At 32.1% G+C, this 24,855-nt stretch overlaps 1 protein-coding gene across 1 annotated transcript in view; it reads right to left on the bottom strand.

Moving 5' to 3' along the window:
* Positions 1–23,523, bottom strand: part of Pex19 (peroxisomal biogenesis factor 19) — a 46,706-nt gene extending 23,183 nt beyond the window's left edge. Inside the window, exons 1-3 of the mRNA XM_076454217.1 lie at positions 22,771–23,523; positions 14,782–14,855; positions 5,526–5,766 (exon numbers count right to left, since the gene is read on the bottom strand). Coding sequence (XP_076310332.1) covers positions 5,526–5,766; positions 14,782–14,855; positions 22,771–22,981 — 526 coding nt within the window. The 5' untranslated portion in view covers positions 22,982–23,523. The remainder of the gene's footprint in view (positions 1–5,525; positions 5,767–14,781; positions 14,856–22,770) is intronic.
* Positions 23,524–24,855: the final 1,332 nt, after the last annotated feature.

Raw genomic sequence — 24,855 nt, 5'->3', positions numbered from 1 at the left:
AGAAAGTGGATCTTGGGGTTTTCTACAACAGAGATGGGTGTTGAAGTTGATTCATCAACTTTTCTATCCATGGAAGTCAAAATACTTTTCATTTGTTTTGAGAATGATTCTTTTGGAAGTACAGGGAGATCTGTCTGCACCCCCACTGTAGAAATGGAATGAAGTCCAGCAGCATATGTCAGAAATGAAGTGGTGGACAGCAACTTTCATGCTTTAGGGTAAGTAATGTTTTGAATCATTTTCAAATGCTGTGCCTCTTTTTCTTCCAACCATTTAGGGCAAGAATAAAAGTAGGACAAGTGAGAGCCATTGCAATTCACAAAATGAGGGTCTGTTTCACACTCATAAGCATCGTGGTCCTTGCCACCTCAATGAGCACACGTCAAGGAACCATGGCATGATGTCTTCGAGTAACTAAACTGCCGACACTAGAAACATCTTAGAGGGTTTGGAACGTATGGCCACACCTTGCAATTAAGATAACCTGTCTTGATGGTGGCAGGTGGATGTGGTGATGTAAATGTCAGAATGAGGACACTGGTCGGCATCATAATCCCATCTTTGCGAGTGGAGATATGCCTCACTGAAGGAATTTCTTAAATGGAGAAACCAGTGAAAAATCTCTGACTCAGAAATGTTCTCCAAATCCTTCTCAACAATAACTCCTTGCGATGAATTCAAAGTAGCATGAGGCATAGCCTTAATAGGTATATCCCCAATTGCCTTTGAATGCAAGAGGAGTTCACTGTGTTGAGATGTATATGTTTCCACCAATATGTCACCAGGGTGAAGCTTCTTTACAGACTTCTAGTCCCTTATGAATGAAAAAGGGAGATATCAGTCCTGAAGGTTTGTCTGAAAGAGAATGTAGTATTAGAAAATGAGGTACAAGTGTCACACAGATGTTGACGATTGCTGCTCAGAATCTTCAAGATGTGGTCATTTACCTATAGACTGTTTTCCACTATTTTATTTAAGCTTTTATTTGGAGGATTCATAATAAAAAAAAAGAATATTTCAATGCCCCCTGACCCCACCCACCATGGAGCCCTATGAGGGAATGCAGCAACACCAGAGTTTTGTGAGCACTATACCCAAACACCAATATTAGATACAATATCTACAACACCTGTTGAAAACATCCAATACTGGTATTTGGTTGACCCTAGCCAAAGTAGACCAGCTAAATGACCCTAGGGGGGCCACCCCAAGGTTGCCTGTCTACAAGAATTCAAGGCTAAAGTGGTCTGTTAAGGTTGGACCCCTCAACCACCAGGATCCTTTCCTCCCATTCTCAGGTTACCACACATAGCAAACACATGGAGTGGATGTTTAGATCCCAGAGGAGGTAAACTGAACAAAAAGAACTTTCCCTGGGAGGTCCCCTCACCACATACAGGAATCCACATGGAGAGGGAAAGCAAATGTGATTTTACATTGCATCTACAGAAATACTGAAAACAAATCTAAAAAAGTTATATCATTCTACAGATCACTAGTTAGACAACATATGGAATACTGGAAACAGTTTTGGGTTCTTTATAAGAGAATTATTTGTTTGTAGTTAAACAAAAAAAAAGCTACACAAGGGACTATTAATGCTGTGCCCACCATGGGTATTGAAATCTAAATTTCAGTATTATGAGTTCACAGACTTACCACTGTGCTAATGGGTTGGCTTTACCTCAGAAAGGACATTGAATTGTCTGAAATGGTTCAGAGGAAGACCACTAAGATGATACCTAGGATGGAAAGATTGTTGTAAGAGAAAAAGGTAAGATCTCTGAAATTATTTTCTCTAGGAAAAGAAAAGATTTAGGCAGTATTAGACTGAAGTGTGTAAGATTGTAAAAGAAATTTACAGTGTTGATGTATCATCATTTGTTTTTTCTTTTCCACATTTAATTGTGAGAATGCAAGACTATTGGGATACAAAAATACACTTTAGCATGATAAGAATTCATTTTCTGCTAGAACTTCATTATTTTTCTAACGGGACTGGTGGCCTTTGGAATGGGTTATTTTCATGTGTGGCAAATTGCGTTAATTTGATGGAGTTTTAGGAAAGGCTTAATAAAGATTTTAATGATAAGGGCTAATCTTGAATATTTTATTATAGAATTTAGTATAGTGCATATGACAACCTAAACAAACCTAAAAGTGTTTTCATGATGATGAAAAACCCACTTGAAATAAAGATGTATCTCAGAATGGCTAGTATGGGTATTTGTTAACCTGAAGATGACCTAAGAAGGTTGAAATGTTGTTCTCCGCTTTATTACTAATAGTAAAGTCTTTTGTTATCCTTAAATTCTATGAAAATGCAGGTATTTCTAATTAGACCAATATAATAACTGTATTTGAATTAGCTCCTGGCTCATTTTTAGACAAAATTAATTAAATCATTCTTTAGGACATAATGAAATCAGTTCTTGTTCTCACTGCAACTCCTATACATATACAGTTCACATGACACTGTTAAAAAGATCTAACGATCTTTAAAAAAAGTGTACAGATTTCTACAGTATATCTTACTATAAACATGACCCATTATGTGTGCATGCACATGTGTTAACATTCATTACTGAGAATTAGCTGATTCAATTACTGAAATTTTTACTACGGTATCTGGAAACTTTCTAATGATGTATGTGTTACTTTGTTTTAGGATTTTTTTTCTGAAAAGAGGGAATATAAAAATAAACAACCCTGAAATATGGCATATTTCCATGTTTTTATAGACTTTTGGCTTGTATCACCCACAGTCAGCTGCCTTGATTAACATTATTTTTTTATGGCGACAAGAAACTGTCTGACAGTGTACACTGGTTATTTTAAGATTTTTGCCCAATAAAAACACCTTAAAATAGGGTACATTTCCACTTTTGTTCATAAAATTATGGCTCCAAGTTTAAAGGCACACGAAATTAATCAGTTAGACGAATCAATTATCACTTTCCACAAATCAGGGTATGCAATTAGCATCTAAGGAGATCATTACAAGTTTAATGACAAAAGGACAAGGAACAATATCCAACAATGTCCCTTATAGTGTCTTTGGTTATTCAATGGGTATTCTCAGCTTGTATTAAAAGAAACTGCAGTTCTAAAACCAAAATATAGAAAGGAAAAGAAGAAACAAAATTAAGATGTATCTCAGATTTATTTTCAGTTTATGATACTTTTCCACATTTAAAAATCACAAATGTTTGTATTTATCCTCAATACAGTACTGTCTTATTATAATGCTAGGTCATCTTCAGGTTAGCAAATAGAATTTGCAACCAACCACTGCCAGGCACATCTTAGGGACAAGAGTGTAAATGGGTACGTGATTCTAGGGATTATTGCAGTTAGATGTTCAGTTATTAATTAGTATAGGTATAAAGGTGTTCCTATATATTGGTTTGTGTTTGAGTTATTGTATAAGTAGGGCTTTTTAGATTTTGCATTTGTTTATATTTGTTTCCATACTTAGTACCTGGGTGTTTTCTATGGTTATGTTGTGTTCATCAACATCAAATTTTCTCTAAACACTGTTGCAAAAGTATATACACATAACTGGATCAACAATACAGTCAAACAAACAAACAATAATAAATCCCAAGAAACAACCAACTACAAAACTCCACATTGTTGCCTACCATATATTCCCCATATTTGCAAAAAAAAATACCCAGCATTTGGAAGAAACTTGTAACAAAGCACAACATGCCAGTAAACACCAAATTTATTCAAAAACCCAGTACAAAAGAAGTCCATACTACGAAAGAATTACACTGACAAACATGACACCAACGTTATTTATGAAATACAATGCAACAACTGCCATGACTTTTATATAACAATATAAACTCTGTTTATTAACCTGAAGATGATGTGAGAAGGTCAAAATCTTGTTCTCTACTTTATTTTAATAAAAGTTTTAATACCCTACCTACCATCTTGATATACAGAGAAGATGTGTTGTTACTTGTTGCAGGTTTAGAGTGGCATTAATAGTGATCACTTTTGGTGTGACTTTAATCATTCAAAAAAAATGGTGATTGTTTTTAAGATGACTTTTCACCCAATCATGAGCATGTTTTGTTTCCAAAATATTGGAAACTTTGTATTCATATTTTATATAGCACTATTGTATCTTATGTATTTTTTATATCTATTTTTCTTATGTAAATAATCAGTTATTTTGCCTAACTGGTTGCTTTAGTTGTCTGTTAAATCTGTACTTGTTCAGCATGAGTACTTTTATGACTAATTGGTTATAATGCTCCACCCACCTATATTTTTCTCAGGTGAATATGGCTTCTGATGGTAGCATTATAATGAAGCAGTGTAATGCGTACCTCTAAAGTCTAAAGCATGTCTGTAAAATTTCATTTTCCACTTCTGCCTACCTTTGATTCTATATAGCCACAAAGTTTAGAAAATGTCAACATTTTCAGTACCTACTCCCCAACTTTTATCCAGCAATAAAAAGAAATTGGAGTAAGTACTCTTTTACTTGGTAGTATAAAATGGATGAAGTTCAGCAGCCACACTTTCATAATGTTTGATTGTAAAATATGTAAAATCTACTTTAAAAATGCTTTCAGAATAACCTTTGTTTTACCATTAACTGCTTCTAAGGAAAACAGTTCTAAAATTAACAAGCAGACCAAATTCAGTAGAAAATATTAAACTGAGCATTTGTGCTATGAACACCTAGCAAACACTGCTAGTAGGTTCTAAGCACTTATGAGTGAAAACAAATTACACTATATTTTCTATATCTGGTACTAATGAGGCCTTTTGCCTAAAACCAGGGCTAATCATGCCAGCTTGGATACAAAAAAAGTAGTGGTTAAAATGTTACTTATGTTAAAGAATTACATGAACAACAACTGTTATGATATAAACTAGATTATGATGATGAAGTATCCTTTTTATCCATTTCATGTACAAATCAGATTTAGGGTAAAGATTAATAACCCATTATTATTTATTTAACAACAATTACTTATTGTGATCCATTTTTACCTTTAATTAGCAATAACACAATAAAAACAGAAAGTAAGGCTTTTTATACTTATTTCTTACATATTTTGTAATATATATAATAATCCTAAAATAAGCATTATCAAACAATGAATCCTGTGTCCATTTAGCTCAGGTACCTACTTTGTGGCTGCAAATAAATGTTATCACTTTCTTACACCAAACATGCATGTTCAGCTCCATTTACAAGATTAGATATTCTCATCCAGTGCTACCCTCTATATACAAACAATATTTTCTTACCAAGGTTTTATTCCAAAACTTTTTCCTAATACATTATTAATGCTCTGAGGCTAATGGCTTGCCACCAGCATGACTAGGGCTCAATTCCCATTTTGATGACTTCCCAACTCAATTACTAAATAACCTACATATGTATTTAAATTACAGTTTACATTTCAAATTTCAAACTATGATTTTCTTAACCACTGCTTTCAAATTTTAAGTCGTATAAACTCGCAGAGATAAGACACTCCAGTCCAATGCACCTGTACTCTCTGTTAACTGGTTCAATTGATGTTTTAAAGCTGGATCTTCATCCAATAACTTCTTCATGGCTTCTTCAAACTGCTGAAATTCAAGTCCCCATGGATGATCATTGGAAGAATTTTTCTCTGCATTGCCTTTTGTTGATGCACTACTTGAAGATGCAGATGACTGCAATGTTTTGTCTGGAAGTGGAGATTCTTTTATGCCTCCTGAACTGCTGCTGGGTTTTTGCTTTTCACTCTAGAAGAAAATTCTCATTTTTCATTCTACATAAAGTGTATATAAATGCAATTACCAATTTTATACAGTATTCTCTATGTGTTACAACAACTCTCTACAAAAAAGTCAGCAAATGTAACAACTGGCAATAAGAACGTGATAAATTTCCTTAGTAACACATGTACATGCTTATGAACTCTAAGGTGGGTAGATTGAACTGTGCAAGCAAAGTTACTGTGAATTAAATTTGTTAATCTATTCTTTTTTTTTTTATGAAATTGAAAAGGATTATTTTCAAGCCAATGACACTACTGAAGATGAGAAATTGACATCACAGTTTATTTTTGGTTAAGCCAAGAAACCAAAGATATAGAAAATAGTCAAAAGTTTCATACAACCATATCAACTCACCAACAGAAATTCTATAATTAGTAGAAATTATCAGAAAGCCGACATATTCCACTATCCAAACCCCTGAGCAGTTGAAAAGTTACAATTTAACATGTGTAACCAACAGATGAGAAGGTAGCTCATAATACTGTAACGTTAAAATAAGTACCTGAAAAATGCCAGTTCAGTGAATATTTGCATGAAAAGTTGTGTCAAGTACATTTATAAAATTAATAATGATAATATAAATAAAATATTATTACAAGAAGTCTAACCTTCTTGGAAGTGTGTAAAAATACAATGATTATAAAGCAACAGCTTTTGGTGCTTCACAAATTAGTAAAGAAAATCAATGTTTATCTGTGCATAATATATACACACACACAAAGATACTGTTATTACTGTGTCACCTTAACTGATGCCATTTTAAAAACCTGACATGTCCCTATGACAAAAAAAAAAAATCCACTCTCTGCACAAATCTAGAAAATGTAAGAAGGAATGAAACAAGCAAAGATTTGTATCACACTAATCAGAATGAATGTTACATAGGCAAGAGGATGATTTTACAATTTGCAGTGCTTTAGAGGCCCATGACATAATTTAGATTATACCAACTACCAGTGGGAAAACTAAAAATTAAGTTGGACAGATCATAATCCTTTCATCAATTAAGAGTGCACATTATTATCTAGCTGGAGACAACTTCAGCCATTTTTAAGATATACACAAAAGAAATCCTGTGACTTTTAGGGTACCTAAATGTGAATATGAACTAAGGGAAATTATCCTGCTTTGTACTCAGATGTCTTTCTATACATCATGCAAACAAAGAAATAACTAGGTAATATTCTATATCAAACCCCTTCTGTAATTATATGAAGGCTCAACATGGCATAGTTTTCAAGAAGGCCACATATAGCATGTACACCAAGAGAGTGGATTGATAAAATTTAGAACCATTTACAAGGTGCTAGATAACCTAAGAAGTTACCAAAGACTAAGTATATAACTACAATTGTACAGATGCATTTTTGTTGTTTTTTTTATGTTGTCTTTTCCAATTCAGAGGTTGAATAACAGTTTCTGCAACTTATTTTTTTTTTCTTCCATCCAATGACATCAGCAATAAAGCTTTTGTCTGCAAGATACTCTTGTCCCTTCAATATCCAAACAGCATAAACTTTTATATATTAGTAGATGTATGTTTCAGTATATATCTATTATATGTTTCTTTTCTTCTTGTGACAGTTATCATCAATACACTGTGCTGGCCAGCTCTTCTAAATCATTGTTTTTACAAATACCTATCCAATTGATCTTTAAAATTCTTCTCTCATTATTCTGATGTGTGACTTAGTGTTAATCAAATTTAACATTTTATTAATCATACTTCAGTGGTCATAAATAGTTTTTTATTTGTATGTAAAAGTTTCAATAAAATACATGCTATTATATCTATCTATACACATCTTTCAATCTTCTTATTGTATTTATTTTCTTCTGTTATTAATTGTCCCAAGTAATTATTCATTTGTAGAGTCTCTATCTGTTGATACTGCCAGTTAGGTTTTCTTTTTATTCAGATGCATTAAAATCTGTTTGCTAATGTTTTTAATTTTTGTTAGTATATTTTGCATGGTTTCTTCCCTCTCCACTAATTGCACAATATTATCTGCATACCTAAGTTAATTCACAGGTATTCCACCAATAAGTATTTCTCATAACTCCTCTATGCTCCTCACAATTATTTCTGAATATAGACTGAAAAGAACTTGCACTATATTTTACTTCTAGATATTTAGGCATGTTACTTTTATTTTTACTGCAGATGTTTGAACCCAGAATAAGTATGCAATTATTCTGATATTTTTTCATTAACTGCTATGTTTGTAGAAATTCATAAAATATTAGCAAAAATATCTTATTAAATTTTCCTCTGATCCAGCTATTATGCAAGGATAATATATAAAATTTGTCATATTAATGTGAAAAATCATTTCTGGAAACAAACAAGCAAAAAACTCATTTCATTTTATATCACAATTTTCCATATCATACTATACTGTGATGCATTGCCTTAGGGTGTTATACTGGTAATGTTGGTCAATGCACAGGAAAAATCTAAGATGTTTGCAATTGTGATTAGTCAATCATAATTATGCACATATCAACAAAGTGGCTTTAATTTTTGTCAGCTGTCAAGAAGTTTTGCTAGTACCTGTATGGATGGCATCCTGTCATTTCAAACATTATCATTACTGTTGAAGCTAGTAAATAAAATTCCAACCATAGGTGATGCATGCATTTATGCAACACTGGACACTATTTCTGAGTAAATATGACTATGCCAAAGAGTATTGTAAAAAATAATTTTAACAAATATTATCTCTTTTAATCTTGCACTACAGAAAACAGCATATTCAACCTACTGAAAATAGCAAACTACCACAAGAAATAATATAATTTTGGCCTATGTATATGACTACACACTACAAGACTAAGAACTTCGAATAATCTGGAATAGTTGCCCTTTTTATGCTCAAAGATATGAAATAACTGTTTATAAAGGATATCTGACTTTTGGGTCCAAAATTATTATTCCAAGCAAGTTGCAAAATAAATGAAGAACATGACAAATTGTTGTTCAAATGAAATCTTTAGTTAGAAGTCATGTATTTTAACCAAAGACAAATGCATAAATTGAGAGATAAAGACATGTCAGAGGTATTATTAACATGTCGACTACAGCCATCATTTCACCAATGGAGATAACCAGTGTCATGCTGGGGACATATGCTTACTGGCCAATTTACTTAATTATGGCTAACTGGTACTCCAAGTGACCAGAAATCATTCATATAGACAACATTAACTCAACATAGGCCACTAATGCATTAGAGGTGTAATTTGCTTGGCATGAGTGTAAGGAATAATTTGTAGTGACATGGACTACAATCCATATCACAAAAATTTCCTCAGTTTGTACATGAAAATGAGTGTAAGGATATCAAAAACATTCTATATCATCCATTCATAAATGACAAGACAGAAAGAGCTGTGTGGATTTTTAAAAATTCACTGAAATTAGTAAGTAAAGGTGCAGGATCCATAGAAAGAAGATGGATATGATTCTGCTTTGACACTGATATTCTTCATGACATCACAAATGAATCAATAATTCAAGTGTTCCTGGTTTGAACACTGTATATTCCTTTAGATCTACTTAGCAATCTGTTCACAGGTTTGATTAAATTGGTCAACTAAGGTTCTGTGATACTATATGTACTAATTTTTTTGTTATAACTTTAAATTTAATAAATTTATTTTCATAAAATTTGGAAAGCCATTAGTAAACATTTTAAGCCTGTGGTACACAAAGAACTAAAATTTTTAATAAAGTATTTTCACTAAATGGCTAACTTTTCACATCTGGTTTCCTTTACAATGTCATTGCAGTACCCTGTATCTAGTGGGGTAGTAATCCTAAAGTCAACAAAACAGTAAGTTGCAGCAATCATTATTAGCTTTCCAGCAAATGCTATGCAAATATAATATTTTATTCATTTTCTTTTACTACAGTTTTCTGAAGCTAAGATCAAAGGTTTATAGTTTTTACATTTTAGTTACTTTGGTTAAGAAAAAATCTATATCAAAAATTAAATACAATAAAAAAAAGGATTTCTAGTATTCACTGCTCTATCAAACTTGTTTATGCTTTTATATAAATATAAAGCCATTCTTTAAGGCTCAAATTTGACTCTCCAAACTTTCAAACATAAATTTTAGAACATAAACAATATATGTCTCCAAAATAAAATGTCCTGAAACTTATTATAACTTATCTGGCTTTTAAGTAAAAAATGCAATAGAAAGGTTAAAATTTGAGCCATTCAGCATACTAAAACCAAGACTATATGATATTTTTATCACATAAATGTTCACCCCACCAAATTCAAAAGCATTTTTTGTAAGTATGAAATAAGAGAGTATCTGTTTTTTCTATTAGTTATAAGATATTCCCCAGTTTTATAAAATTGATTAACATTATTGAAAGTAAGAGAATGGAGGGGCTTTTCTAGTGAGTTTGATAACTTTATTGAAAATTATGAAGGTAGAAAGTTGAAATTTTAGATTCTTGTTTGTAGTTATATTTAATTTCATCTTTCTAATTGACTGGAAACTGAAAATTTAGAATTTTCTATCTTTTTTGGGGAAATTAAGACATAAAATTTATACAAGTCAAGACTTTTAAGTTAAAAACTTTTTTTTTTTTTTTTTTACATAAACTGATAATACAGTTGTTGAATTAAATTTTGAAACATTCACTGCAACAGAGCCACAACTGATAATTAGATTCGTATAATTGGTCACTTTCAAACAGAAGAAATTACAGAACCAAAACAACAATATGGAAGATAAATGTAGAACAATAAGTGTTAGTAAAAGACTAAACACACAGTGAAGAGTGGAAGAGGAGCAAATTATAGTGTGACGTGGTCCAATGCAGAACAAGGTGGAAGAGGCATGAATGATTTTGTAAACACATCAATTGATTATTGCTATTCATTCAGGTCCACACACTAGTGCTAATGCATTTTTAGATCTCTTCCATGTTCTTAATAATGCTACCACATGTTGTCATTTCAACCATTTCACAAAGGTTTGGTGTAATATATATACATATACACCTGTACTATAACTTTTGATACAACATGTGTATCCTCACAAAGGATGGTAAACCTTTAGTAAAGATTACAAGTATTTTGTATAGAAAATATCAGACATTTTAATGAAATATTTTTACTAGTTTTGTTTGTGAAAATTGTTTTGTTACTAGTCTGAGTGCAAAGTAATTTTATGTTATGATTAAAAACTATTTTCCATCCCCAAAATCTAAATATTGTTTGTGTAAACTCTAAACATCCCAAAACACATTTAAAACATTTGTTTCCAGCAAAACTTTATATTTTGACATTTTCTTTACTCTTAACACTGTGGGGTCTGTCACTTGACCAACCTCGTATTCATCATAAAAAAAAGGAAATAAATATAAATTATGCTTTTCTCATGCTAGAATGACTACATATTATAACACAAAAATACAAATGTTTAGTCTAAGTAGCTTAAGCCTCATAACACTATATGTGAATATATATATTTATTATTTTTTATTATATTGACCTTCCAGTAACACCAACCTAAAATTACATAGCTTGAATTGATGCAGTGCACATGTACTCTGGTCAGTATCCAGTAATATAAAACTGACTTTTAGTCCTCCCTGTCTTGGTGTGTTTTAGTGGACTAGTATTTTATAATATGCAGTAACATTTCAAATATTATACATAATATAGATGTGTACAGATTATTACTATTTGGGAATAAATTATTACACTTATTTTTCTTAAAATATAGAACAGTAAATCAAGAATTAAACCAAAAATTATCTCTTCTCACTACAATCTTTGTACTTGTGTTTGCTGCTGCACACACGTTGCTAAGCCTTTTAAAATTTTGCAGATGAAGGATATAAAAAAATATTTTTTTTATCATATATATTATTTGAATAACCAAAAACATCATAAATAAACTACACTGATACCAAAGAATTTCCACTACAATTTATTAAGCTTAGTAACTAAGATTTATTTAAATTTTAAAAAAAATTTAAAACTTCAAGCAGACTAAAGACAAAACTTACCTCATTGAAATTTTGGATCAAAAGAATGTTGTTCCATTTTCAAAGATTAAAATGGTGGAGGAAACTACTCTAAGGACATTCTAAGCTGTTGATTGGGTATTCACATGTCACATATTGAAGTAACTGTGTGTACTTCAAGAAATACAAAGTTCTAATTTTATATTCTAGCTTGATAATATTAGTACTTTGAGTACCTAATTTATAAGAAACAACAGACTTAGTATTATTACATCACAAACATCTGATTTTAGACAGTGCTACATACCACATACCATGTAACTCCCTAAAATCTGTATTTAGAAGTGTTATTTTAATATTTACTTCATATAATATTGAAGTTTGGTAGAATGAAAGTATTGAGTTAAAAACATTCACTGATTATCTAAACAATGTTGATTCTTTTAACTCTATTCAGTTTACATACAAGATTGATTAAGATAACTGTTTACCTTCTTTATATGTACCTGTTAAAAGAAATAATAATGGAAGTATTTCCACAACTGTTTGTTAGAGAACATATTCAGTCTCCATGCCACCATATCAAAGATCATGTTACTCATTTTTTTTCCAAAATTAGCAGTTTTTCACATTCATAAACATGGAATGTTTAAAATGTGTTCTGATTCTACTAACTTGGAAAAATAATTATGAAAAAAGCATTTCTAATGACAGAGGTTATAATGCTGATATAGTCAATTGAATGTATAACATAAAAATATAATTCAATTTTTATCAAATAACCTATTAGATTAAACATTGTCTACAATAATAAAGTCAAAAATACAGGTCACCTTCAGAAGATCAAAACACTGTTCTCTGCTTATTAATAAAAGTGTTAATACCCACACGAGCCATTCTGTGATGCATTTTTATTTCAAGTGGGTTTCTTCTCATCAAGAATCCGAACTTTCTCTTAAAACTTTTTCCCTATTTATTTGTTCAATTTTATCTATCAATGGAATAAACACAACACCTATAAATTTTCAAACCCATAAAATTTAATCCTTACTTTGGCCTACAGATAAATGTATGAAGTTATCAAAATAGCTATTAAATTTTATAAATTTGTGATTGTGATTTCAATTCTTGATTCATTATTTTTTTGTAGTAGGACCTCTACTTCATTTCAAAATTCATAATTTTTAGTACAATTGTTTGTTTATTTTTATTTTATACCTGTATATAGCATATACTTTATATGTCAAAACTGTATCTATTGATAAGTACTGCTATTTGTTATGTTGAATAGGTATTTAACACTCCTACGAAAAGACGTTTCTAGTCCTGATTTCTCCAAGCCCGTTCCCCTGGCTGTGGTTTCGCTAGATAGTAGATAGGGACAGTGGGAATCTCGTTAATCCATTCATTAATGGATTTAAATGGCAATTTCATTTAAATACAAAATTATTAGCCTAATATTAATAACCTTTCAAGTTGCTCTGGGGCCTATTAGGCCCAAATTTTGTAGGAGTGTTAAGTGCATATATACATACAGATTTTTTGTAAATGGTGAACATACACAGATACCCATAGACCAGTCAAGAAAGCTGGAGAAATCTTACAGTAATAGTCCAAACCATACAGGAGCTAGACCTCCTGATGCTATCAGGTAGGAAAGGTAGTAGACAAAAATATTTCAGAAATTTTTGAACTATTATATCAGAAATATTAGTGACCTTTTTAGCATGTTATAACAATTTTTGCATATATCATAACCAGTATTCATTTTTCACTTAGGAATCCAACAAGGCAGTTCTTTGGTGTATAAATTATTTTGAAACTTTGTTGATCCCCACTATTAAGTACTACCATATTTTAATAAAGAATTTAACTTTTTCAAAAGTGCAGATTGTGTTCTTGTGCATGACTGTAGTTTACAATGCTTATCACTTTTTCTTCACTTGGCTAAAATCACAATCACATACCTTTGGTGGTGAATTTCATTGGTGTAGTATGCATTGATAGCTCAAAATATCTAACTTATTAATAAGATCTTTAATCAGAAAGAAACAAAACAAAACTTTACTTCTAGCAAAGAGAGACATCCATTATTATACAAGTGTATTAGCTTATCATACTTGAATGCATGTTGTATTCTTACATTTAGATATTAATATAACAATACCTGAACCACAACAATCATTAAATAATAATTTCTAGGTTAAAAGAGCTAAATAAAAGAATAAACAAACTAGATAACTATAGTCCTGGAGCACTTCAAAACCCCATTGTTGCAGCTAGTTCAATGATAGGGAATATATCCAGAATATAAATAAGAATTGTTTATGAACCAATTCTACACAAACATTAACATTTTCTAAAAATAAAGTGTGATTTTTGCATCATCATATATATGTATAAAAAATGAATAGAAAAAGAACATGCAATACACCAGAAAATATCACGACAGAAAAATATCAATATAATGTGGTCACTGAATGTTGTTTGAAATACACGTAATGGTGCAGACATTTTAGACAGATAGTAACCATATACTTGCCATGCTATAACTGACTAAATAAACAAATATTCTGTGACAAAATATGTTATTTTCAAAAACATTTTTTTAGCAAAACTACTGTATAATACAGACACGATGTGAAGGTGCTTGAAGTCTACAAAGCTTCAGAAAAGTAGACAAATGCAAAATTATGAATCAATAAAAAAATCTTAATGTATCTTGAAAAAATAATAATCAGATGTTAAGTACAATACACTGTCACTTCAAAAAATGTTCTGTACAAATTTCCTATTTCATTATAAATAAAATACTGTTATGGTTATAACAAAAGAAAATAAATGATCGTGCTTTTAGTTTCTTGATTTAAATTTATATAGATATGAGGATTGTACATCTACAATTAAACAGTGAACCCGTTCATAGATGTGTCTCCAACCTGACATTAAATTAAAAGCAAACGTGAGCTTGTTGTCTCACATACCTTTACATTCTCTGATGGTTTTGGTTTTTCCAAACATTGTTTTTGCAATGGCTTATTGAAGTCTTCTAATGCACCTATAAGAAAAAATAACTGTCAAACAAAAAAAGATATGTGATTGAATAATTCCATAACAAATCCCTCTAAAAGTTAATATTTTCTTTACCTGAGAATGTACTTCTAATAAATACCGTCTCACACAAAAAAACCATCTTCCATCATTTTGGAGAGTTGCATGCCACTAGCCTTAGGCAACTCTCACCCAAACTCAAGATTTCTTGTGACTTGTACTACTATATAATGGTGTTAATATGCAGAAAAAGCTCTTTAATGAGAGAAGGACAACACATTCTGCACACTAGTTTCTTCTACATTTTTGTATTCGTGATCCTCATTTTATGAGGAGACAAGGAATAAAAAGATTTTACAGAACAGAGAAAGGAGAGTAGGAAGTGTGTGCAGAAGTGAATAGATTTTGAAAATACACATTCATGAATGGAAAATATTAACTTTCAAGAAGATGCACACTTCTTCACATAGAAAGCTAGAATCACACATTGATATGATGGAGGAGCTGGTGCAAAAGCTACCTGTATGAATTCCCATTAGAAAGTGCCTAAAGGAAATAGAGGAAATGTAACACCCGATAGCAGGAGCTCCATACGAGCACACTTGTGGAAGACTGCATCTCATCTTTTCCAGGATACAAATTCCAACCAGATTGAAAGGGAGGAAGAGACAAAGTAACTCCATGTATCGAGGTTAGAAAGCCAATACATCTAGCATGGTTGGGGTGCATTCAGACTGTACTGAGTACTCTCCTTAACTATACTACTAGATGTCTTGGATTGACACCAGTAGTGGCAGGACAGCATAAGAATTACTAGGGTGCTGTTGTTATCAACTCTATCATCCTTCTTGACCAACACCAGCTTCACAGAGAATACATGCCATGGATTGTACAACATCAGTCAGTGCAATGATTCAACAGAACAGCTACCTGCTTATCTCAACTGCACAGGAAATGATTGTTAGTATTTGGAAGGTCAAAACCAGACAGCATCATGCATCTTCCATGGTAGGAAGAGAGTCCCAGCTGTTCCTACCTCATGATCAGGAAGAAAGAGGGAAAATCAGCTTCAGTTCTACCAATCCAGGTAGAGTACATATATGCAAACTTAGAATACAACCAACAAAAAGCCATTCAGGAATCTGACATCTGAGCAACAGTAAAAAAGGTAAAATTAAAATGTGTTGGATCAACTTTAGTCCAAAGCTAGGAGATGTCAGGAATTTTTCATCTGGTTGATGGTAGGTTGAGGATTCCTACTAACCACGTGTGTGGACTTATACTGGCTGGTCCTACAACAATACAACACCTGACCACCCAGAAATCAACATCTTGTGGTGGTAGGGAGAAGGATTCTGGCATTTTATAAGAAGTATAATTATAAGAGGACTGACATGCACTACACTGACATTGTCATCCCTTTCCCAGTTTCCAGTTACTGGTACTATTTGTTCTACCCCAACAACTAGATCCCAATTATTGAGAGTTCTCCACAATCTACAATCCCAGTGGCTAGTATTTGGTATATAGGAATGGTCTCCCTTGCACCACTCAAAGAAAAGGAGAAAGGACATTGTGATGTAAAGCACCAGAGAAAATGCCAGATACCAATCAGATGCCTATCAGAAAGGGCTTTTATTGAAGAGAGTACAATGAGTCACTACATAAACATATTCTGAATAGCCAGCAGCATTAATTATGGAAACAAGCAGATAAGATAGTGGGCAACAAAGTTATGAGAGGTAATCCATATGCCAGAATGAATAATCTTGTCTAGCAGCAGTAGGAAGAAAGCAGCAAGAGAATGACATAAGCAATGAAACCGATGGGACAGAATAAAAACCACATGCAAATAACTTCTAGAAAAAGAGACCAAACAAATAATCTGGCAGACTATACCAATAAAGACAGAAGGAGATCTGACCCTGGAGGAACAGTAATCCCAGAAATTGCTGTTGTTTGTTATTAAAACACAAAGCTGAACAAAGGGCTATCTGTGCTCTGCCCACAACAAGAATCAAAACTCAGCAGTGTAAGTTTGCAGACATAGTGCTGTGCCACTGTGGGTGGGGTTACATTTTTCTAAATTGAAAATGTATTTCCAATAATACCTTCTCTCACACTTATAGTGATTACTAAACTGTCAGGGCTCCTTCCTTTGCTCATCTAAGCATTGGTCTTGTTTTTTTGCACTTGTTCCAGTCTTTTTTATCTCACTCAATTCCTCTTGCTGATATTTATCTTGAGATAACCAAAATCTATATCAATGAGTCCTGGTACTCTGTGTAACCATCTCATTCAGATGATGCTACACCTTTTTGAGGCCAATACTATCACAGCTTTGTTGACTGTGAAGCTATATGAACCTAGTCTAACCTCAAATTAATGTTTCCACATGAAACCAATTCCCAGTCTGAACTCTTCATTTCTGTCAATTACTCATGCATCAAGAAGTAGAGAGAAATTTTTTCAATAAGAAAAGCTTCTAATTTTTCTCTTGATGGAACTTTATATCCACTTGCTCTTTGCATATCTGAGACAGTTTTCCACCTTTCATTATCAAAGTGGGTCAAACTATTGTAACTGTAGAACCAGTGTCAATCAACATACTGCAACATTTCCCATTGGACTGGTTTCTTTGAAAAATGAACTTATTTAATTTGGAACAATGGAGTATTCTCATCTGAGCTTTGCCCTACAACTGCATCAAACAGCTGTCTCCTGATGCATAGTTAGCTCTTGGTTATCCTTTTGATCTGGTTGAGATCAAAGACATCCTTAGAGTATTGTCTCTTTGGTATCTGAACAGCTGTTGATTCCTCAGTCTCACGTGTAATGGCCAGATTTACCACACCTATAACAGTTACCCTTTCTGGTATTCTTTGAGAAGAGCTCCTATTCCCTAAAAGATCAAATACATTCTTGGAGTACTGTCTGTTTAGTATCTTAACAGCTGTTGATTTCCAGTCTCAGCTGTAATGGCTATATTTACCATATCTATAATATCTTTCTTAAAAGAAGAGCTATTATTCCCTAAAAGTGTATTTCTGCAGTCCTTGGCAATATGTCCTTTCAAATTAGACCTGAAACATTTATGCTTTTGTAGTTAATTCTCTCCAATTATATGTGAGTAATTGTCTATCTAGCAGTTTTAGTTATTCTAAACTATCAGTAGCAGAGTGGATGTCTCAACACTACTCAATTTGATGATACTATAAACAACTAAATATATATACAGTGGTTAGACAAAAAAGTGTCCTCCATTTCCAAATGTCAATTTTTTATATCTTATATTAGATAACAGAAAAATATGTAATTATGGAGTGGTTAAAAGATATCTTAAAAATAAGAAAACTGATGTTATGGAATAGCCAGGCCAATAACCCGGTATCAATCTGATTGAAAATTTATGGGCTGAGTTAAACCAATTAATTGCAAGCCAATCAGTAAACTTTATGAATTACTCAAAGAAAAATGGCAGTCAATAACTCAAGAATATTTGCACAAACTCACTGAAAGCATGCCACATCAATGTGAAGTAGTACTGAAATTCAAGGGAAGGATGACTAAATAATAACTTGTGAAACTGTTTTGTGTCATTTTAAGCTTCAATTTAATGTCAAATTATGGCAGAGAAACTTGTCTGAATATTTTGCAGGCTAATTTGAATAAATAGATCTAAGAAACTACAGCAGGTGCACAACACTTATGAGAAAATGTACATAAAATTATGAAAAGTGTCAGATGTTTACAAAAGCCAGTGTTGAAATTATGATTTAAAATCATATTTGAACAGACCTTGTTGAGTGCATTCTAAAAACATATAATTTTCATATTTTTGTGTTATATAATAAAAGATATAACAAATTAACATTTTTTAATGAAAAACCACTTTTTTTTTTTTTTTTTTGTCTGCCCCCTGTAACTTCTCAAAATTATCTGTATTCTTGATGGATTCTCATTTCATCATGAAAAGCTTTCCTTTTAGATGTGCATCTACTTTGATTCAGCCTGACTTGACCCCCACTAGTACAGCAGTAAGTCTACAGATTTACAATGCTAAAATCAAAAGTTTGATTTTCTTTGGTGGGCTCAGCAGGTAGCCTGATGCAGCTTTGCTATAAAAAAAAAAACACAAACATTCAGCCTGATTCCCATATCCTCATCTGTTATATTCTCTACAAACTGGTCACATTTCAACAAATCCAAAATTTAGAATTGAACATCCAGATAAAATAACTGAAGAAGCTTTTTCAAATCTAATAATTGAAATAATGTCTCTTCTTTCACCTGTATGCTATAATAAACCTTCACTCTGAATACTTTTTTCTGGAGTGACTACTTATATACTTGTATAAGGTGGCTACAAACAACTAAGAGTTCTTACAGATTTCAGCTGTAAAGTTATACAATTTTGTAAAATCTGGTAATTTTATATAAGAAGTAAAATGGATTTCTTATTGCTCATTATTCCACCATTTACTTTTAAAAATAATTTCAAACAGAACATGGGTACACGACTCCTGTGTTACCTTCACATCATAGTTTACTGGATTTGGTAGTCTCATAGTTGTAGTCTATTATGATATTTTAGTAATAGGTGTATATGAAAGTTTTCTTATTTCATATTTTGTCCCAAACAACATTCATACTGGAACTCCTAGGACAATACAGAAATGTGTGGCTTGTTTATTCTTTATGTTTAATATTTCCTTCTTCAGAAATTGTATTTTGCCATCAGTGTTCTTTTCAACCTCACTGATGCTATTTTATACCTCTAATTTTTTTTTTTACTCTTCAATTTTATTACCAAAGCTCATCCATATTTTTACAATGTTCTTTTGCATTGCTTAAAACTTGCTGTTTTCATCTTTTTGTACATCTCCAATAGCTTTACCAGATTCATTTCTTTTATTTTAATCCTTCTTTAAATACTACATTCTTTTCATGTATCTCCTCTCTTGAATTCCTGTCATCTCTTTCTTCTACTTTGTCTCATTCTTCCTAATTTTACTTTTCTCTCTTTATCTTCTTGGTCTAATTTTAATTTTGGTTATTTCTTCCTGATTTTGTCACAATAATTTTGTCATACTGAGTAATACTTTGCTCTCACTTTGGCTTTGTGGTTGCCATTTTCAGCAGTTGAATTTTTAACAAAATTCCACTTTGTTTTTTCAGTGAAATAATATCCTTCTTCTGGCAGCAGTGTAGCAGCATAATTCTTTAAATAGCAGTCCACATAACAAGTTACATAATTCCTCCTTTAAAGATTCTATGAACTTCAGCACTGTATACTATCAGAAACTGATGTAGGCCTAAATCACAACTGACACCAAATAAATAAGATTGCTTGTACAATGTAACTCCCTATATTAATAATCTAACAATAAATAAACTAGAATAAACTTGGCATCAGATCCTTAAAACTTTCTAGGCATTCTACATCCTAACAAATTAAAATTTTAAAAGAACAATTGTGATAACTCATACATTACCTTGCATGAAATGTAAATACAGGTAATTTGTCAAATAATTGCTTAACTTTCTAATCAAGAGTTTAATGCCATCAGCAAACCTTAGAATTCAATTATGTCTATCATTGTAATTAATATAAATACAAAAAATCAAATGGCTAGGAACTGACCCCAGGGTTCAATTAATTTCCTCTTAGTCTTTTTTTTTTTTTAACCTAACTATCCTTAAGTTCAGGAAATCCAGTGAAAGTTTCTTTGTTTTAAATTTCATGCAAAGAGAAGGCAGCCAGTCATTACCACCCACCACCAACCCTTGGGCTACTCTTTTACCAATGAACAGTGAGATTGACCATCACATTATAACTCTCCCATGGCTAAAAGGGCGAGTATGTTTGGTGCAACCGAGATTCAAACTCACGACCCTCGGATTACGAGTCAAATGCCTTAACACACTTGGCCATGCCGAGCTCGCCAGTAAAGGCAACAGTTCCATGTTAAGTAAAGCAACTACACATACTGAATTTGTATTTAGTATTGTAATATAATTTTTATTTTTGCATTTCACTTCATGTATAGTTTTAATTATTCCTTTTAATATTAAAACTCATTTAGTACAATATTTAGTACTACTTGATAAAATTTAAAGTCATTATGCAGATGTATCCAATAGCTCGAAGGTTAACAGTTTTATCTGAAAACCAGAGCTTCACACAACCCTAACCTGGAAAGAGAGAAATTTTAAAAGTTGGTGATAAATTCAAGTTATATTTTTATATCACTGAGAGGCTATTTAGATCATTTTGCAAATAATGATAAGATAAATATAAAAATGGAACAAGGGACCATTTCATTCTTCAAGATTGTCCCTGCACTCTAACCTACAAGAAAGAAATTAATAAAACAAATTCAGGAAATAATTTATTTCTCTCTTAAATTCTTACAAGAAGCAGGCCTCCAATACCAACTTATTTAGAAATAAAACTACCAACTACAACCTATCCTATCTTTTCCAAATTTTAAACTTCTGCCATCTTGTTTTTAGAATATAGCATAATTGAATTAGAAGCCTTTATCCAAACAATCTCCTGAACAACCTTCAAAACATTATCAACTCTCATACTCTTTTTCTCAAAATAAAACAAGTCAAAGAAATATTATAAGTCATTGGCACAAGGATGAGAAACATACTGCTCATTTACAATTTTAAGCATTTTGGGTGCTTACAATTTAATGTACAGTATATTAGTGTCAATACTGGATAATGTGGGATCATTAATTATAGAAGTTCTTAATTATTTAATCACTTCATTAAAATGGTTCCCTCAACACTGGTCATTCTCATAAATAATCCTTCCATTCTTGGAATTATTCTACCTCTTAAACCCTTTCTCTAAACTATTTCCAACAAGTCTGTAGGAATCATAAATTATACAGTAATATACTAAGGTGGTCATATGTACTCAATTTCTGAGATCAGACTGATTGAGAAAAGATCATTCCCAGAATAAAAAACTGCCTAAAAGTTCCCATTTTGAAAAATACTGCCCCCAAAATATCTATACATGTCATTCCTTACAGTTATATGAATTCTCTAACTCAAGGACAATTCAGAAAGAATAATTTAGTTTTTTATTATTATTATTGGTAATACTCAGGTAGAACATCATTAAAGAGATAACACTGCTACAGACTCAATAGTTATATCCTCTTTTATATTAAAAAATAGTATCATCATATAAAAAACACCCATCAAATAAATAGTTGAAACTAATTCAGTAAATTTTTCCAGTATTTCCTGGATCTGCAATTATGGTGACTACATATATAAGTGCCCACAGTTTTGGATTAAAATTTAAAACACAAGTCACCTTATCATATACTACAGAGTTATTCTTACATTTACAGCAAAAATACAAGCTTAATTTCAAATTATGGTGTTCTTATAATTATGCTTTTCAAATTTTAATTTCTACCCTACAATTGAAATATCCTTCATACAAGAAAATCAAGATGGCACTTACTACTGTACAATGGTTATTATGATAACAATGATATTGATATATGACTCTAACCTCTGTGATTAAAAAATAAAATTTAAATCAAGATTAAATGCTCAACTGGTCTAAGCTGTGTTACAAATGTTTGCTAGTTTATACAGCCACGTTAACATTTAGAATAATTTTTGTTCATATTAACACTAACAGTAAACACCATCCTTACCATGAGTGGTACTAAACGTCACTAATTTTGGGTATTTTCTTACAGCAAAGTCACTGGGAGGAATCAAAACCCTGATTTTAGCGTTTTAAGTTCTGATACTTACCGCTGTCCCTGCGGGGTACACTAACTTAGAACAAAACAAAACAGGGCAAATTAATAATTAAGGTAAACGTTAAGCCTAACTTTATTATTTGGTATTACCCAGGTCAATAAATAAATCAAACTTACTGTCCAACAATGCATCTAATTCTTCATCAGCTGTGTTAATATTGTTTGAACCTTCAATCTCTGCTGTAACATCACTAGTACCAATAGAATCAGAAGCAAAGTGCGTTGTAGCACTAGTAGTAGTAAGCCTAATACTCGTGTTGTTCCCTAAATGTTCATTTTCACTGTTATTAGCAGTTAAATTATCTTTCGAACTGTTTTCTTTCTCCATATTCGTTAACTTGAGACACTGGATGCTAATTAAATCGCATGAGTAATTTTAAAACTTTTTCTTCAAGTTTTTTTTTTTTTTCCTTTTAAATTAACTAGTTCCTGTTCAAATAGCAATCCCAAAAGTTATCCGCAAAGTTTAGCGAACCGATTATTGAATCAGACTAAAGAAAATAAAAGTCTAGACTTTCTTATGCAACTATTATTAATATTACAAATCAATATAATTAAGGAAAATTTATCTTTAATATATAGCTCACGAACTAAACCACAACAGTACTAACTGCCAACGAAAGACTGGCTTCAGTACTGCTAATTTTTACTCGCTCGATGAAACGCACTTTTGTAAGTAAAGTTAGTCCGAGATGTCTGATTGAGAACTGATCAACAGGTGTTTATCTAAATAAAATATTCTCCCAGAACAGCTTTTGTAAATGTAAATTAAAATTTCAAATATGTATTTCAATGCCTTAATTATTTCGTGAAATATACGTAAGTTTCACATCAAAAAATTCTACTACTAGCCCTGATGAAAACGCGGTGGTGAAAGGTTGGCTGTAAAATAAAAAGTTATTATTATTTGGAGAAGTTTGTTTGTTTGTTTTTGGAATTTCGCACAAAGCTACTCGAGGGCTATCTGTGCTAGCCGTCCCTAATTTAGCAGTGTAAGACTAGAGGGAAGGCAGCTAGTCATCACCACCCACCGCCAACTCTTGGGCTACTCTTTTACCAACGAATAGTAGGATTGACCGTTACATTATAACGCCCCCACGGCTGGGAGGGTGAGCATGTTTGGCGCGATGCGGATGCGAACCCGCGACCCTCAGATTACGAGTCGCACGCCTTAACGCGCTTGGTCATGTCAGGCTCATAAAAGATCGTGAATACTGTTTTGCTCTATCAAATCATAATAAAATCATAATTTCTGCTAGAGCTAGGTAGTCATTAGGCCTTTTCAAGACGATGATGAACTAAAATAAGAATCCTTAGTTTTGGCTATTTGCCCCTTTTCGACTTTGAGATGCTTTGGATAGCTGAAAGGCAGAGAAAGAATGACTACGTCAGGTAGCTCTTCATGTTTAGCTTCTGATGATCTGTAGAGAAGAAAATTAAAATGATTTTTGTATTGTTTTAATACAGGTATTCATGCCATCCCTACATAGGAAATGCTAGCTCATTCTGTGAAAATTCCTTTGAATTATAAAAATTTCCATTTTCCCACACATGAAGTCCTTTAAATATTAATACCACAGAAGTTCGAGTGAAGAGCAGCACATTGCAACAATGATATTCTGTGGTTACGTCACAAAAATGCTCTTCTGTCAATAAACTGTGTGGTACATTTAAGGTGAACTGAATACATGTTAGGTCTATTGGATACTCCTATTAAATATTAGGTGATGTTTCCAAGATATCGATTACGAAGTGTAATGACAATTCTTAGTTAATTGAGCCGATGTAAAATGAAATAATGAAACACAACTAATATATGTAGAAAGTTGGGAGGAGCACAGTCTGGAAGGAAGATTTTGCACTGGATGTAGCTCAAAATAAAGTGACTTTAATGCAGAGGATAGAAGTAAAGCAAGAAAGAACAAATTAAAGTGTTATAAACTTGGATTCCAAATCAGACATCAAACGGATCTGTGAAATTTGTAACAAGCTATGTTGCTTTCGAATTTGGCCTGTCAGCCACAATTGGACTCATCAGGCACATGACTATATCTCTTATGCATATATCATGATTCCTAGGATTGACGTTTACAAAAAATACTACAAATAATTCTCTAGAGGTATAGATAAATATTAGAAACGCGATAATACCAAAACACATATTTAACCCCATCATCAGTGTTAATATCTAAAATTAACTTA

Source organism: Tachypleus tridentatus, chromosome 9, assembly GCF_004210375.1.
Source record: "Tachypleus tridentatus isolate NWPU-2018 chromosome 9, ASM421037v1, whole genome shotgun sequence".
In the NCBI taxonomy this organism is placed as follows: Eukaryota; Metazoa; Arthropoda; class Merostomata; order Xiphosura; family Limulidae; genus Tachypleus; species Tachypleus tridentatus.
Note: the sequence above shows the minus strand (reverse complement) of the source record. Positions and strands in the feature narration are given on the sequence as shown.